Source organism: Microtus ochrogaster (assembly GCF_000317375.1).
Source record: "Microtus ochrogaster isolate Prairie Vole_2 chromosome 14 unlocalized genomic scaffold, MicOch1.0 chr14_random_2, whole genome shotgun sequence".
NCBI lineage: Eukaryota > Metazoa > Chordata > Mammalia > Rodentia > Cricetidae > Microtus > Microtus ochrogaster.
The window spans coordinates 13,588,990-13,605,869 of record NW_004949097.1 but is presented as its reverse complement, the minus strand read 5'-3'; the positions used below and the strand labels follow the sequence as shown (position 1 = coordinate 13,605,869).

Here is a 16,880-nt window from a genome sequence, read left to right as displayed (position 1 = left end):
CCGCCAATGACGCCCCCCCTCACCTCGGGTGGTGTAACCGCCAATGACGCCCCCCCTCACCTCGGGTGGTGTAACCGCCAATGACGCCCCCCTCACCGCCCCCCCTCACCCCACCCCCCTCGGGTGGTGTAACCGCCAATGATGCCCCCCCTCACCTCGGGTGGTGTAGCCGCCAATGACGTAAATCTTCCCCTTGCACTCGCAAGCAGAGAACTCCGCCAGAGGATTTGGCAGGGGAGCCACAAAATTCCACGCATCTTGTTCAGGATTGTAGCACTCCACGTTGGACACCGCCTGCCCGCCGATGGCGTAGAGCTTCGAACTGACGGCCACAAGCTTGAAGTTGGAGCTGAAAGAAAGAAGCAAGCCCACAAGGTCAGTCCTGGTGGAGATGTGGGGAGAGGAAGCTCTCCAGCAGACCCTCTCAGGGTGTAGTTGACCGCGTTGAAGCGTGAGTTGTTACAATGCCCTTGTTTGTCCCTGCTGACCAGCTTGCTTAGCCCCAAAATAACCACACAAAAACTGTATTAATTTAAACACTGCTTGGCCATTAGCTCTAACTTCTTATTGGCTAACTCTTACATATTATTTAACCCATCTCCATTAGTCTGTGTATCGCCACCTGGCTGTGGCTTCCTGACAAGATTCTAACCTGTGTTCTGTCTGAGGCGGAGGATCCATGGCTTCTCCCTGACTCTGCTTTCTTCCTCCCAGCATTCAGTTCTGTCTTCTCCATCCACCTAAATTCTGCCCTATCAGGCCCAAAGCAGTTTCTTTGTTCATCAGCCAATAAAAGCAACACACAAACAGAAGGGACTCCTACACCAAAGGGGAAAGGAACCAGGCAGCAGCTTGGTGTGGCCTTCAAATCCCACCCCTTGAGAGACCCACATTCTAAACATTCCACAACCTCACCAAACAGCGTCACCAGCTGGGGAAGAAATACCCAAGACCAGCCTGAAGGTGGGGGAGGAGAGGGAAGAAGTGAACGGGGAGGGGACAAGGAGGATCACTGCCTACAGATGCGAGGACATGATATTCCAGGGGGACAGGCAGGAGAGAAAGCACGGCTGGAGCGAGGACCCAGTGGTGAGAGCACTGGCTGCTCTAGCAGAGGACCCGGGTTCAGTTTCCAGCACCCATATGGAGCTCACAACCTCCTGTAACTCCAGCTCTGGGGATCTGACGCCCTCTTCTGGCCTCCTCAGGCACTGCACACAGGTGGCATATATTCATACAAACATACATTTAAATATTTTTAAAATACATCTTTGAGAGAGAGAGAGAGAGAGAGAGAGAGAGAGAGAGAGAGAGAACACAGACTCACAGACGCACCCCTAGGCTTTCTCCTCCCAGAATGGCTCGTTCATTTTCCCTCAGAGAGGAGATTCCATCCAGGTACAATAGAGGCATTAACGGGTGGCCAAGAAGACCCATAGCCACCAGTAGGGACCCCCCCCCACCAGAGGGCAGCAGCTCATACACCACCCAACTGCTATATACAAGTGGGAGCGCTAAGACGAACAAATTAAAATCCTCTGGTCCAGTAGTTTACTTATAGATGTTAACAAACACGTGTCTCGACAAATGTGTTTTCGTCGGCTTCAAATATTAGCTGAGTAAGACAAAGTCAGTTTGTTCTGAGGGAGTCCCCACCCCTCTGTAGAGACACACAACAGGCAAGTTCACAAGCCTGCAGTGGGCTACAACACAAAGGCTGGGCACCCCGTCCATTTCAGGTCCTCACCTCTAACGTGGGGGTGGGGGGATCTCACCCTAGGGACTAAACACACAAGCAAGAGATGCTCTCGGCACAACCTCGAGGCTTTGTGCCGCGTGAAATGAGCGTGCTGAACACGGCCCTTGTGTCTAACTCCAACAAGGGCTGCTCCAGGAAGAAGGACATTGGAGGAAAGACAGGGCAGAAGCCACAAAGGCAAAGCAGCAGCCCAGGCAGTGTGCGTGGGAAGATCGAGTCCAGGGCCACAGCAAAGTAAGGCATTCGCCAGCAAGAGCACGAAGAAAGTACAGAGCTTTACGGTGTAAGGTTGCACAAGAACCGGTTCCATTTTGTTTTCCAAACGAGAAGGCGAACCCAGCATCCTTCACCTAGAGCCTCGGAGCCGTTAAACCCAGCCAGCCATGCAGATGGACTTCACCCTGGTGGCAGCAACTGGGGGGTCCCCACTGCCAATGGTCCTTAACGTCCAACCATGATGCCCTCCCTGTGTGTGCAGTTCTGGTGAACCAGAGGAAATAACGTTTGTAAACAGGCACTAAATCCTGACCGGCTCAGGCTGGTTTCACTTCCCACAGGTACACAGATAGTAAATTCTGTAATATCAAAACACCATGTGGGATTCATCCAGCATGCTCCTCTGTCTTAAGCAAACAGGTAAGGGCCTTTTTTTTTTTTTCTGAGACCAATCGGACAGGCAGCTAAGTAAACAACTTCATCCCTCCAAACCCCGTACGTGCGAGCTCTCGTCAAGAGAAACGTTTATTAATGTTGGGTTTGCTTGCAGATGGGCTGGCCGCCTGAAAACAAACCGACTGCTAAATTTAGAGGCAAATCGCTGAGGGTTCCAACTCCGGGCTTGCACAAGGAAATCTACACCCCACTGCCGAACCGCTGTGCCACCTGGGGCAGGGACTGAAGCTCAGTAGATCTGTGCCTCAGTTTCCCCATCTCTGAAGTAGAGTCAAGCACACAGGCTGCTCTATGGGGCATGAGGAGGGTGATTTTCCTCCTTAAGTTTTATTTTTTAAAAGATTTGTTTTTTGTTTTTAATTGCATACACATGAGGCTGGGCGTGTGCGAGGTGATGAATGCAGGTGCCCACAGCAACCATGAGCCACCTGACAAGGGTGCTGGGAACCAAGCTCAGGTCCTCTGGGACAGCAGTGTGTGCCCTTAACTGTGAAACCATTGCTTCAGCTCCTCTCTCTTTCTGCGTACGCGCGTGAGCATGTGTGTGCACCTGCGTGCATGTGGGAGTGTGCATGCCACAGTGCACAGATGGAGGTCAGAGGAAAACTTGCAGGCGTTGGTTCTCTCCTTCAACCACACGCATCCCCGGGGTGGGCACGGGTCGTCAGGCTCAGCAGCAGCCTCCGTACTCGCTGAACCCTCTCTCCAGCCTGGACTGCAGCTTCTTAACTCCATGGGAGAGGGCTGGCTTCTCATTGCAGCGCAGAGAGCCTCCAGAGCTCTGCAGTCTGTGATCCCTTCCCCACACCCCGACACCTCATTTGCAGTGTCTGCAAGCGGCTCACACTGCCCACCTCAGGAGCGGGACGGTGCCGTGCATCTGAGCCACCGATAACTCCCCAGTTACCTCTTCTCCCTTCATACTGGCCCCTGACACTCTCTGTTCAGGAAGGAAGATGCTAACTGTCATACCAAATAAGCCTCCATTTTGTAGCTGTATATGACTCGTTTGCAATAAATAAAAAGCAAGTGGGGAAAATTAGACATGGCTGCAATTTGATTTTCATTTCACTGAGAAGAAATAAAAAGCCCTCTAGGATTGCAGTCACAGCCTGACGACAATGGGGCGTGGCTTAGCACGCCCGAGGCCCTGGGTTCAGTTTCCAAAGCAGAGGCAGGGAGGGGATACGATTCCATAGGGGCTGATGCAGGATAATCTTAAGAGTTCAAAGCCAGCCTGGGCTACACAGTGAGAGACCAAGCTGAGCTATACAGCAAGACCCTGACTCAAGCACACACTTCAAACCTAAGTGATGAGAACTTTGTTAAACACCTGGCCCCCGACCAACAGCCGTGAAAACCATAATGAGGAGGGCGATGGCCCAGAGTGGGGTCTCGTCCTGTGACCGCGTGAAAGGAAGTTAGACTCACTGGAGAAATGGGGCCAATAACAAAGCCAGCCTCACAGAGTTGCTGGGGTTAATGATGAAGTGAGGACAACGCTTGACCCAGAAACAGTTCCGGAAACAAAAAGCCACCGTGGCTTGCTACAGACAATTCTGTGACTGTGAAACTCAACATTCCTCCCTGGCCTGGACAGTGTGAGCGTCCCCGTCCAGTTCCTCGGTCGCTCCTTCCCCTCCCTGCCTCTGCTGTAGTGACCTCCGCTGGGGACCAGGACGGAGAGGGAAGAAGGCGGGAAACACAAGCGCTCATTGTGGCTCCAACCACCTGTGGGAAACTCAAAAAGCAGTTTCAACTGTTGGCCAGAACTCGGGCTGTGGAGGTTAACAGGCCTGCCACTTTCTCTCCTCCCCTGGAGTCCAGCTGTGTGGGCTCCCCAGCAGGACAAAGTCCCTCTAGGGTACCCCCTCGGGCTCCTCTGCCAGCAGCTGGCTGCCCATGAGGCCTCTCCGACCTTGCTGCATTCACACAAACAGGACCCACCTGGCTCCACCTTCGGAGCAGAAGCCAGGGCTGAGGGAGACCCTAGGAACAATCTTAGACATTGCTGCAGTCAGTGGCCAGTTCCTGCAAGCCGCCCCTAATTAAGGCGGGGAGGGGGAGGCAATTCTGTGGTCACGCAAGCTTTTACATGTCAAGAGTCAAATCTGTGTTCAGACAATGAACCGGTGTTTTATGCCTGAAAAAAGCTTCCAAAATAAAAAATGCTGGGACTTGTACAGTCATTTTATTTTTAAAAAATTACGTGTGTGTGTGTGTGCGCGCGCGCGCGTGTGTGTGTGCATGCATGTGAACACATACACAGGCCATTTTCAAGCCTGTAACTTTACACTGTACCTTGAAAAGAAATCTCAGAGATTCACATCTCAGCACAAAAAGGCAAAGTCGTATGACAGAACGTGGTACCGAGGCGTAGTCCACATTCTCAGCTGGAGAAAACTTCCATGGACAGGATATAAAAGAGTCACACACAGCAAATCCAGCTGAAAAGATAAAACTGCTTCTTGCATGTAGCCACTCAAACCCAGGGTCTAGGAACCGGGGCTTGCGCGCTTGCATGGCCAGCACTGAGCTGCATTCTGCTGGCTGCGCCAGGTCCAATTGTTGGCGATTCCCTTGTTTTCAAGGCAGAATCAATTGCCAACATCTAGAGACTCTGTTACCTCACACCCCGACTCCTCACTTCCACCAGGGAATAACCAGGGTGGTCCAGGGTGAGGAGGTCTGTGGGTGACACACGGACACCAGGTCCCCCAGAACTGCCACCCGCTCTTCTACTCACTGACATCACTCACCCTGCCACGTTAGGACTCCAGCGTTGAATCACACACTAAGACAACAACCCAGTGTGCCGGTATGCGCCGCTAACCCCAGCTTCCTGGGGTGGAGGCAGGAAGTGAAGAAATGCAAGGCCATGCTCAGATACAGAGTTCAAGGCCCACTTGGATACGTGAGATCCTGGCTCAAAAACATTAATAAAATAACAAAGAAAACCAAACCAGAAATTATATCAATAGATACGCATCTGTGAACACACACAAAAAAATTTTTGTGGGATATTTTGATCACACTCTGATGCTCCCAACTGACAATAAAATTTACCTTGAATCAGAGAACAAAGCCAGCTGCTAGCTGACCGGAATCAGTCATAGAGGTTTTGGAGGACCCACGACATATAGAGAGACACAGGAAGTAGTAGGGAGGGGTTAGAATCAAAGATGGAGAGAGAGAGGACCTCACTTCTCTGATCAGTCAGGCTTTAAGCTCATATCTGACTCCCAAGCTTCTATTAATAAAAGAAGAGTTTAGGTAATCGTTACAAATATACATATACAATAACCATTAATTAGAAGAAACATTAAGTACTCTAATAATTTTAGAGTAAAAATATGCAGATACATGCCCCACTCACTCAGAAATAAATACACACACAGCTCCAGATGATAACGCTGGCCACGCCTATATTTATGTAAGCATCCATGCATTTATAATACCTAACATGCATGTGTAGACTCTATTGTGGTTTGGGTACCTAGTGGGTAAAAGGCTCATGCGTTGAAGGGTTGGTCCCCTTGCATTGCTCACAAGTAGATTTAGGGAGGGCCGAGCCAGGAGCCTCTGCCCTCATCAGTGCATCAGCCATAGATGGAGTCACGTGACACTGTGACAAGACTGGACACACACACACCCCTCTGCCATGAGCTGAGCCACTCTGTTCCACTGTGTGTTCTTGGCCGTCATTCTTGGTCCCTAATAATAATAATACCCCCTCCCCACACAGCCGCTTTCCCTTGTCTCAGAATGAAATATAATTTCTCACAGTGAAATAATCAAGGGACATGTGGCAATGGCTAATACTGTCAGCTCGACAGGATCTAGAACTACAGAGAGAAGCTCTGGGCGGGCGGTCCACGAAGAATGTTCTAGATTAACTGAGAAGGGAAGACCTATCCTGAAAGTGGGCGGCACTATTCTACCATCTGGGATCCAGACTATAAAAAAGAGAGCAAGCTGGACACCAGCATCCATCACTCCTGACTGCTCCCTCAGGCTCTCACCACCACGCCTTCTCTGCCCTCAACCATGTGCCAAAACAAACCCTCCCTTCCTGGAGCTGCTTCAGGTGCCTGGCACCGCACTAAAGGCGGAGGAACTCACTTTAGCTTCCTTGTGAGGCAGGAGTGCAACACAGCTTGACCATGTTTAAAGAGAACAGAAAAAACACTTTGAGGCAAAGGGACCAAGGATCTCAGGCTAAAAAGAGAAGACAGGTAAGGGGTCAGGACGGTGGAGTTAAGGTCACCATCCCTAGTCCAAGTGGATGGAGCTGGAGACAGACACACAGGGGAGAGGTAAGGCAGAACCTAGAACCTTCTACCCGATCTCAGATACATAGGGGAGAGGTAAGACAGAACCTAGAACCTTCTACCCAATCTCAGACATGCAGGGAAGAGGTAAAACAGAATCTAGAACCTTCCACCCTATCTCAGACACACATAGGAGAGGTAAGTCAGAACCTAGAACCTTCCACCTGATCTCAGACACGCAAGGGAAAGGTAAGACAGAACCTAGAACCTTCTACCCAATCTCAGAAACGCAGGAGAGAGGTAAGACAGGACCTAGAACCTTCCACCCAATCTCAGAGCACCACCTTTGCTGATTAATTAGAGCGCTTAAAAAGTGTTTTGAGATAACAATTTTGATGCTAAGCTTTATTATTTTGTTTTTGTTTGTTTTCAGAAAGGGTCTCTACAGCTCAGGCTCAACAACAGATCTTCCTGCCTCAGCCTCTCAAGCCAGGATGATGTGATGTAAGTATCGTATTACAGGAGGTTGGATGACCCCCCCCCCCAACCCCTAGCTAGTACCTCGGGAAGGGACAAGGAGTGAGTGACACATTCATCTCTACTTCTTATGCTTCAGCCTGCCAGGATTTTTAGGATTTATTTTTTATTTTTATTTGCGTGCCTGTATGTGGATGCACACATGTGAGTGCCCCGGATGCCCTGCAGCTGCAGTTACAGCACCCACTGTGGGCGCTGGGAACTGAACACCAGTCTTAAGCAAGAGCAGCAAGTGCTCTTCACGTCTGAGCCAGCAGAATAAGATCTGTTTCTGCAAATAACCTCTGACCTCAGAGTCCCTTGTCCTGTGATGGGCCCAGGCGGTTCCAGTTCAGGGTGGAGACCACAGCGGGACTTGGATGGCAGCAGGCGGTGACCTGGTAGAGAGTAGCCTGCCAGTCCTCTCCTGATCACTTTTCTCTCTGCTTCTGGGATGCTGGTGATTGAATCCAGGCCTCATGAGTGGTTAGCAAACGCTCCAACACACACTGAGATACCGTTTCCCCACTCTTCTGAGTTTTGTTTCATTATCCAGGCTGGCCTGGAACTCACCTGTAACCTAGAAAGGTCCTTAACGTGGAACCTACCTGCTTCAGCCTTTTAAGCAGCCGGGGGGAACAAGCCTGCAACACAGGATCCCACTTCCCAGGCAACTTGGCCCTGCAGTCTTGACTCCCTTTCTCTTCCTTTATCTGCTTCTCTCTCCTGTTCTTCCCCTGACTCCTCTCCTTACTTCTCCCACCCTGGCCCCAAGCTGTGCCTTGTCTTCTCCAAGTCACCCAGGGTCAAGGCAAGAGGATTCCACAGGAAGGGAAAGGTGAGGGGAGGAGGGCAGAAGAAAGGCCTCTGGCCCTATGAGTCCACAGCTCCATAGACTCAACCAGGCTGTTTTTTTCATTCCCTAAATGATAGTCTGTCAACCACTGGCATGGTAGAGGCATTTCATTTGAAGTTATAGATAACAGAGATTATTTATTGTAGAAAGCCGGCTGCAGTAGTGCAAACCTTTACTCTGAAGGCTAGAAGGCAGGAGGATCACTTGGGCCTAGCAAGTCCAGGAGCTCAAGACCAGCCGGAGGAACGCACCGAGATAAAGGAAAACCACCAAACATAAGCAGGAAGGTAGTATGTAGGCTTTCTGCTGCTGGTACTGCCGCAAGGGACTCTACAGAGGGACCAGGGCATGCCGGTTCTGTAGGTGACCACTCGGGGCTCAAGTTTTGGGTCAAAGATGATTGCTGTCTAGGGAGGATAAAAGAGGAGAGAATGAAAGGGGAAAAGAAAAGAACCCCTATGTGGCGCGTGTTAATGTCATCCTAGGGATAGCGGGGATAGCGGATTCCTACCCAAAGTCACTGACAGCAACAACAAAAGTTCCCCCAAAAGCCAGCATTAGCATATAATGCCCAAGCCGCATTATAATTCGGATCAGACCAGGAAAGAAAAGAGACGGAAAAAAACAGCAGTTATCTTTTGCAATATCCTCTGCGAGCACATTGAGACAGAGAAGCATAAGGCTCGCACCGGTAAGAAGGCCGGTGACTAGGCTAGGTGACTTCTTCCTGGCGAGCCCTGGGCTCTCTGGGAACTTCGCCAGGCGCGACGAGGCCAGCAGCACTCAGCGAGATGCCACCGCCTCTGGCCAGCAAACAGCTGGGCAATGAATGAAGCTGGCTCTTACCGCTTCTGGTTCATGGAGGCCACCTGCAGCCACTCGTTGGTGGTGGGGTTGTAGGAGTGTGCGGCCGAGATCTCCTGGCTGGTGATCCTGTACCCGCCCACGATGAAGAGGTAGTTGTCCAAGATGGCTGAGCCATAGCCCCTGACGTTCACCAGGTCAGGGGGCAGGTTGTTGGCCAGCGGGAACCAGCGTTCCGTGCTCTCCTCGTACCTAAGCATGGACGGGGGTTCCCCCTGATAGGGATGCGGGGCCAGGGGTCCCCCGAGGAAGTCCCCCAGGGCCACTAGGACCGGGGTCCCGCGCATGCGGTCCTCCCTCAGCCTCTGCTTCAGGCTGCAGTCTCCGGGACCCGGCGGCGGCGACAGCAGCAGCGGGAAGTGCGGCTGGCACAGCACCTGGTGGAAGCGCAGGGCCATGAAGCGCAGGCAGGCGTCCTGCAGGTCGGGCAGCCCGTACACCTGAGCCAGGCGGTACAGCTCCAAGCAGTTGCCCAGACGCACATGCGACAGCAACAGGCGCAGCAGCGCCGTGACCTGCAGGAAGGACGCGGCCTCCACCAGCTCGGCCAGCACGCTAGCCTCGGCCAGCTCGTCCTCCGCCAGGCCCCAGCCCTCGCGCGCGCCGCCCGCGTTGATGAAGTCCAGCACCAGTCGCAGGCCCGGTGCGCTCAGGCCGCGTAGCTGCTGTACCTCGGGGCCGGCCTCGGGCCGCACGGCCTCGCGCATGCCGGAGCGGTAGAGCGCGCGGAAGTAGTCGCTCTGTTCGATCAGTTTGCTCTTGCTCACCGGGTAGCAACGGTCTTCCAGGCGGATCTGTACCATCTCCTCGGCGGACATGGCTGGGCCGCTGCGCCCAGCCGCCCGGCCGCGCAGGCTCCTCCCCCGGGCTCACACCCGCCGCCGAGCCGGGCCAGCGCTTCCTTCCGCCGCCGCGGCCCCGGACTCGGCCCCGCCGGCAAGTCAGGCGCCCTCTGTGTAAATGGCCTCTCTGTGTCTTTTATCGACGTGTCTGTGTGGGTTCGTGCGCGTGAGCGCAGGCGACGGGAAGCCAAAGGCGGCAGATGACCCCGCAAGCCCGAGCGACGAGCGGTTGTGAGCCTCCCTACACGGGAACCGAACTCCCGACTTCCGCAGCAGCACTGTGCGTTCCTCCAGCACGGCCTTTAAACTTTTTGTTAATTAGTTAGGAAACAAACAAACGAGCGGGTTCGCGATGCCTTCTCCCTAAGCACAAGTCATTGTACAGGTTTCCCGCCGCAGCTCGGCGGTCCCTATGTGAGATTTCTGGGACTAGTCATAACTGTTAGAGTTTGAACTGTGACCAGTCTGGTGGTTCATGAGTTCACTGATGGATTACTGGAGCTAAGGAGTTTTAGAAAAGTTATTAACTCCATGGACAAGGCGGGCAGGCAGGCAGGCAGACAGACAGACAGACAGACAGGAGGGCAATGGCATATTCGGGGTTCCAGCGCCGGAAACGGCAGAGCAGGGTCTCTGGAGAGCCAGTGGCCCAGAGTGAGCACCAGAAGGAGCGGGTAAATAGAGAGGACACTGAGACGCATTCTGCCTGTCACTTCTAGCACAAATCTGACCCCGGATAGCACCTGCCCAGCCACCCCCATCACCCCAACCATAGCTGTTAGAAGGCTGGTCCCATCTCCCCTGGGAGGCTGCTTGGTTAGAAGGCTGAGCTCTAGGGGCTGGTGAAGAGGTAGATGCTTACAGGCACGGGCCCCTAAGTTGCATCACCCCCCCCCCATTCCCTCCCCCCCAAGTCTGCTGCTTCACAGAGAGGGGGCTTTCAGCCATTGCATTTTGCAGGTTATAAGCAAGGATAAGGAGCAAGAAAGAACATTCTAGCGGAGTTCTGCCTTGCTAGGGGGGAAGAGACACAAATGCATGAACTTGCTGTTTGTTATATATACACTGTTACTTTCTTGGATTCTCCGAGAAACTTGGGATACTGCGCTGTGATCGACAGGCCTTGAACCTTTCCTGGATGGCTTCCACTCCGTATCTGTCACTCTCAGTGTTTTGGGGATGGGGAAGGTGCAGGTGAGGGGCCAAGGATTTAGCTGTCTCTGTGGCAAGGCAAAGTGCCACATCTACCATTAGACATTAGGCTGGGGGCTGCTGGGAGCTACGACTTCAAAGAGGTTGGACCTGGATCTGTCTGTGCCTCCATTAGCACCGAGGTGGATTCAGTGGGTCACCAGAAGGACAGGCTCTTTCTGAGTCCCTGGTTCTTTAGAACCTTTACCAATGGGAGCTTTTGTTTCCAGATCACAGATCGGCCTTCAACCGGTATTCTCTTGCCTTTTAAAAACAAACCAAAAAGCCGACCTTTGAGAATGATTCTCATTAGAGAGGCAATTCAACCACAGTCACTCTAGCACGGTGAGATCAGCTGGGACTGGACTCTGGACCTGTCCCCTGACAATGCCAGGCACCAGTCCAGCGAGGTTTTTGGCCCCAGACAACACAATGACATTATTGGAAACCAGGCGTCTTTAAAAGAATCTAACAATTTTAGTAAGCCACACAGTGAGTATTCTAGAAAGCTGGGCATAAAGACAAACACACATAAACTCCTTTGTTACAAAGTAGCTAAACGACGATTTCAAGCGTTGTGAGTGCACGGCTTAGTGTTAGCACACCCACCAGACAGACCTGACCCTGATCATTCAACTGCTCGCACAGGGGCAGCTTCTGCTCAGAGGCCTACAGCTCGGCAGGTCACAGCCCAGGGGAGTCCGCTCCTGCTGCTTTGCTAAATGGCTATGTTGTCAAATCACCTTTAAATGTTGTGTTCATAGATCACATTGGCTGAATAAATCTTTTCTGCAGTGGGCAGCGGGGCGGAGACAGACAGACAGACAGTGAAAATGCAGAGACGTGACTGAAGATTCAGCCCTAAACTGGACATCTATAGCAACCCTCCCCCGGTGCTTGGGAAACAATGTGGAAGAGGGCAGGAAGGTGGGGAGGGGGCTACGAGGTGCTGTCTTCTGAATGCGACATGGCTGTGGCATTCATGAGTTCACAGACGCTATGGGTCCCTGCATGAGATCATGCCAACAAGAGCGGCCGGCATTCCAGCAGGCAGCACTCGGTGGGATGCAAAAAGTGGGGAGACCTGAAAGTGACAGAGGGATGTGTGTTGGTTGGGAGGTGTTTGGTGGAGAAATTAATAAGGGGAGAATATGCTCAAGATAAATTATATACATGTATGAAATTGTCAAATTCTAAAAATATTTTATGCAAAATAAACATATCCATATCATCAGCATACAAGTTTTCTTTTAGTAAATGGTAAAATTAAATGCAAAGCAATGAATTATTAATTAAAATCCTTTACGGTTTACTCTCAGTAAATATTTGATTTGTGTATCTGTTTTAAATACTATATACCTGAAGTTAAGAAAAACATTTCTCCAGCAAAGGGAGTCATGTGGTACATACTTTAATTCCAGAATTTAGGAGAAAGAGGCAGTCAGCTCTGAGTTGAAGACTGGCCAGCCTGGTCTACATAACAAGTTCCAGGCTTGCCAGGTTTGCACAGGGAGATCCTGTCTCAAAAGTCTGGGGGTTGAAAGTGGACAACTTCAACAAGTCTCTCGAGGGCAGAGTTCCCAAAATTCTTAGAATGTCAGCTGGAACATTGGTAAAACTAAGTTCTGGTCCCCACAGCAGACCTACTGAATTAGGCTTGGGGGCGGGGGTGGGAGTAAGGCTTTTGTCTAGATCCACATCTCACTTTTGAACTCTCTCCAGAACATTCTAGGGATGGCATGCAGCTCAGCGGTAGAATATTACCCAGCAAAAGGTCCCAGGGCTGCACACAAAAGCATGCTATTATAAAGAGCTCTGGGGTGTGGCTGGCTGGTCAAAGTGCTTGCTGAGGACGTCTGATGTCCTGAGGTTGAGCCTCAGGGCCACAGGGCAGTAGAGAGCTCTGCAAAGCTGTCTCTGACATGGGCACCATGGTGTGTGAGAACGTGCGTGTGTGCACGTGTGTGTACATGTGTGTGGGGGTTGAGCACGCACACTGTGTGTATGAGTGCGCGTGTGAGCATGAATCACGCATGTGTGATGTGCAGTGGGGAGACAGGCACATGTGCACAGGTTAGAAGACAACTCCTTGGGGTCCACCCCCCTGCCTCTACAGGGGCTACTGGAGATGGACCTCGGGTCACCAGGCCTGAAGAGCGGCCACATATGCCCTTTAATGGTGTTGTATTTCACCTACATCATGAGCATTCAGAGTGCAGGTGTAGGGGGTCGAATCCTTAGTTTCTGTTAGGAAGAAACTGGCTTGCATGACCGGCTTACATGAAAACTGCTGGCCCTAACAAGTAAGTATACAATCAGTTTGCAGTTTTCGAGACATTAAACATTTTAAATATTTTTCTTTCAAGTTTTAAAAAGTCAAATAAGTAAGTACATGAACTGGTTTTCTTGGGAGCCTGAACAATATAGAACTTAAAAGAAATGAAGCCATGCTGCTGAGTGGTGGTAGCCCCTTTAATCCCAGCACTAGGGAGGCAGAGGCAGGGGGATCGCTGTGAGTTCAAGGCCAGCCTTGAATCAGTCTGCTGATCAGTTCCAGGGCAGGCTCCAAGCTACAGAGAACCCCTGTCTGGGGGTGGGGGGATGAAGTCACCAGCTCCTCAGCCTATACTGAACACCTCACAAAACAAGGTGTTGTTTCTGGAAACAGAGCCTCCCTTAATCTGATGTCAAGAGACAAGGTGATTGTTTTTCTCAGCAGAACTCTGGGCTAGGGTTTCTCCTGGCCTTCATATCTGTGAAGGAAAAGGTGTCTGTGACGCTTCACTCCCAGAGAAAGAAGAAAAGCCAAGAGGAGCATCCCCGTCTTCAAGAGACGAAGGGTCAAAACACCGAAACCTGCTGGAGAGGGTTCAGAGATGATGCCGCAGGACGGGCGCTCTCCCGGGGCCCAGCTGCGGAGGAACAAAGACCGTGCAGAGCCGTCTCCGCAGAAGGAATCCCTGGGCGCAGCCCACGGTCAGCTCCAGCTGCCTCCCTTTAGCGCCCAGAGATGCAGGCGGCGGGGCTGCTGCTGCTGCTGGGGCTGGCTTGCAGGGTGCATGGGCTCTGCTCGCCCTCGGTGTTCTACAGAGACTGCTGGATCCGCCGCTTCCCAGGGCTGCTCCTGAACCTAGAGGAGTCTCAGAGGCTGGGGGCCCAGTTCCTCAAGTACTACTCGGAGAACACGGGCCAGAAGTGCAGCCGGAGCTGCTGCCTCAGGAAGGATGGTGAGTGAGCTCAGGGCTGACTGAGCCCACGGGGGTGATGTCGGAGCATGAGGGGGCAGGCAGAGGGAGGACCAGGGAGGCCCCTGAAGTCAGAGCACTAGGCCCAGGGAGAGGGGGAGGATCCCGGGTCAGAGTCCAAGGCCCTGGCACAAGGGGAGGACCCAGAAGGACCCCAGGAAGCGTCGGAGCAGGTGGTTTTGAATGAGATCTTTGTGACTCTGTAGAACCCAGGGCATCCTGCTGTCTTTGATACAGTGCTAAATGGATATATATTTCTTCCAGGGGTAACTAGGTTTTTTTTTTTTCATAGACCAGTATTTCCATTAGGCTGGGTGCTGTGGCCTACATCTATAATCCCAGCATTTAGGAGCTCAAGAGTTCAAGGAAAGCCTCAGCAACACTGCTGAGCCCAGCCTGGACTATCTGAGACTGTGTCTCAAAACCAGAACAACAAGCAAACGAGCAAAATGGATTTGCAATAATTTACTTTTAAACTGTTATTATTTGTTAGTTTCTTTTAAAACTATCTTTTGAGAATTTCAATGTTTTGACCATAATCTCATCCTCACTCCTTCAACTTTCCCCAAATCTCCCACCACCACCCAATTTCACATTCTCTTTTATAAAAAGATAATCTACTGGGTCCGATTTATGCTGTGACCATGGGCTGCTCCCTTATAGAATACAGACCCTGCCTCCCACGGAGCCATCAACTGTCAATCACTCCTCAGTCATGGTAGGGGCTCGTGAACTCTTTCCAGCTCCAGCTCCGTGCTGGATGTCGACTGGCTTGATCCCGGGTCTGTCTTGTACAGTTGTAAGTTCAGGAAGTGTTTCTCCTTGTTTGTTTGTGTAGCCCACTTTGAACTTACTTGTCAGTGGTGGCTGACCTTGAACTCTTGGTCCTCCATCTCCGAATCCCAAGTGCTGGAATTATAGGCACACACTACCACATCTAGCTTAGTAATTTCTTCTTAACATAACTTTGAGGGTTTCAGCGTCGTGCCTGTTTTATAAGATCTCTCTTGGATCCATATGAAATATGGGGTGTACTGGACAGGAAGATAGAATGTGGGTCATTCTATCTTCAAATTTCCCTAATAGATTCCTCTTCTCTATAATAAATGGCATTTAGATGTAAATATCAGCCATATACTCATATCAAAGCCTTCAAGGTCACAGCCACCTGAAACACTTTCATTTCTTTTTCAGTTTTCCCTAGTTTTAAAGCTACCTGGAAAGACACAAGAGCAAAGGTGGAAGAGGGGACCAACACCCAAGGTTGTCATTTGACCCACGGACACTCACACACATGCACACACATATGCACGTTCACACAAATGCACGTTCACACATGCACACACACACATGCACACTCACACACATGCACACACATGTATGCTCACATAGATGCACGCTCACACATGCACACTCACACACATGCACACACATGCACGTTCACACAGATGCACGCTCACACATGCACACTCACACACATGCACACTCACACACATGCACACTCACACATGCACACTCACACACATGCACACTCACACATGCACGTTCACACAGATGCATGCTCACACACATGCACACACACGCATGTTCACACAGATGCATGCTCACATGCACTCACACACATGCATGCTCACACATGCACACTCACACACATGCACGTTCACACAGATGCACGCTCACACATGCACACTCACACATGCACGCTCACACATGCACACTCACACATGCACTCACATGCACACACATGCATGCTCACACATGCACACTCACACACACACATACAATCCCAGACCTAGTCAGCATGACACACCTCAGCAGCCTGTGAGTCAGGGCAGGAAGGCAGGGCCCAGGTTGTCACCCTTGTCCACAGCTGGAGAACAGATACACATGGAATCTAAGGTCTCCTTCCTCTCCTTCCACCCTCCTCTCCTCTCCCTTTCTTGAAGCAGCCCAAGCTTCCCTAAACTCCCACCTCGGCCTCCTGAAAGCTGAGACTGTAGGTGGGCACCACATTCCTGGTTCCACAGGAACCACGGGAAGGGCTGGAGAGACGTCTCTGTTTCCCACAGCTATCTACACACCTATGTCACATGCCTCCCCTCCCACAAACACACAAATGTACGTAATTGAAAAGTCAAAACAAATATTTCATAAAAGAATTATATATTATATAATATTATATTATATATTATTAAAATATTAGATAAGAACCTTTTCAGTTTCTTTCTCTTAGAACGTCCTAGAACCATCCTCGGGGACTGTTTTTGCCACCCAGGATATTAACAAAACATTAATCAATCGTGTTAGATCACTTCTCCTCTGCAAAGGATAGGAACGCAGAAACCCACGGCTGTTCCAGAAGTGAGAGCGGAGCTGTGGCTCCCCGTGGCTAACCCTCCTGAGAGGCGGATCAGGGCTCCAGCACAATGCTCTCCACATCTCTCCCCCAAGCCCTGGCTTGCTTCAGGGGTACACGGTGTCTCTGTTATCTGGCTTTATTAAGAGTGTGATGTCTCTGAGCCAGCGGAGACATCCCATGGTCCTGAGCACTCTGCAGTGGGAATGACGCTCCAGTGCAGGTCAGGGAGGCTGAGTTCCAGTGCAGGTCAGGGAGGCTGAGTTCCAGTGCAGGTCAGGAGGCTGCGTTCCAGTGCAGGTCAGGGA

General features: G+C 51.3%; 2 protein-coding genes and 1 long non-coding RNA gene across 3 annotated transcripts in view; 2 read left to right on the top strand and 1 right to left on the bottom strand.

Annotated features, from left to right (window-relative positions):
- Positions 1-11,219, bottom strand: part of Klhl42 (kelch like family member 42) — a 20,712-nt gene extending 9,493 nt beyond the window's left edge. Inside the window, exons 1-2 of the mRNA XM_005364614.3 lie at positions 8,921-11,219; positions 156-349 (exon numbers count right to left, since the gene is read on the bottom strand). Of these exons, the coding sequence (XP_005364671.1) occupies positions 156-349; positions 8,921-9,756 (1,030 nt within the window). The 5' untranslated portion in view covers positions 9,757-11,219. The remainder of the gene's footprint in view (positions 1-155; positions 350-8,920) is intronic.
- Positions 10,940-12,285, top strand: LOC113458007. The gene is made up of 2 exons (XR_003378457.1): positions 10,940-10,974; positions 11,767-12,285. It is a non-coding gene; the product is annotated as an uncharacterized LOC113458007 (long non-coding RNA).
- Positions 12,286-13,936: 1,651 nt separating this feature from the next.
- Positions 13,937-16,880, top strand: part of Mansc4 (MANSC domain containing 4) — a 9,942-nt gene continuing 6,998 nt past the window's right edge. The window contains exon 1 of the mRNA XM_005364613.2: positions 13,937-14,198. Within this exon, the coding sequence (XP_005364670.1) occupies positions 13,982-14,198 (217 nt within the window). The 5' untranslated portion in view covers positions 13,937-13,981. The remainder of the gene's footprint in view (positions 14,199-16,880) is intronic.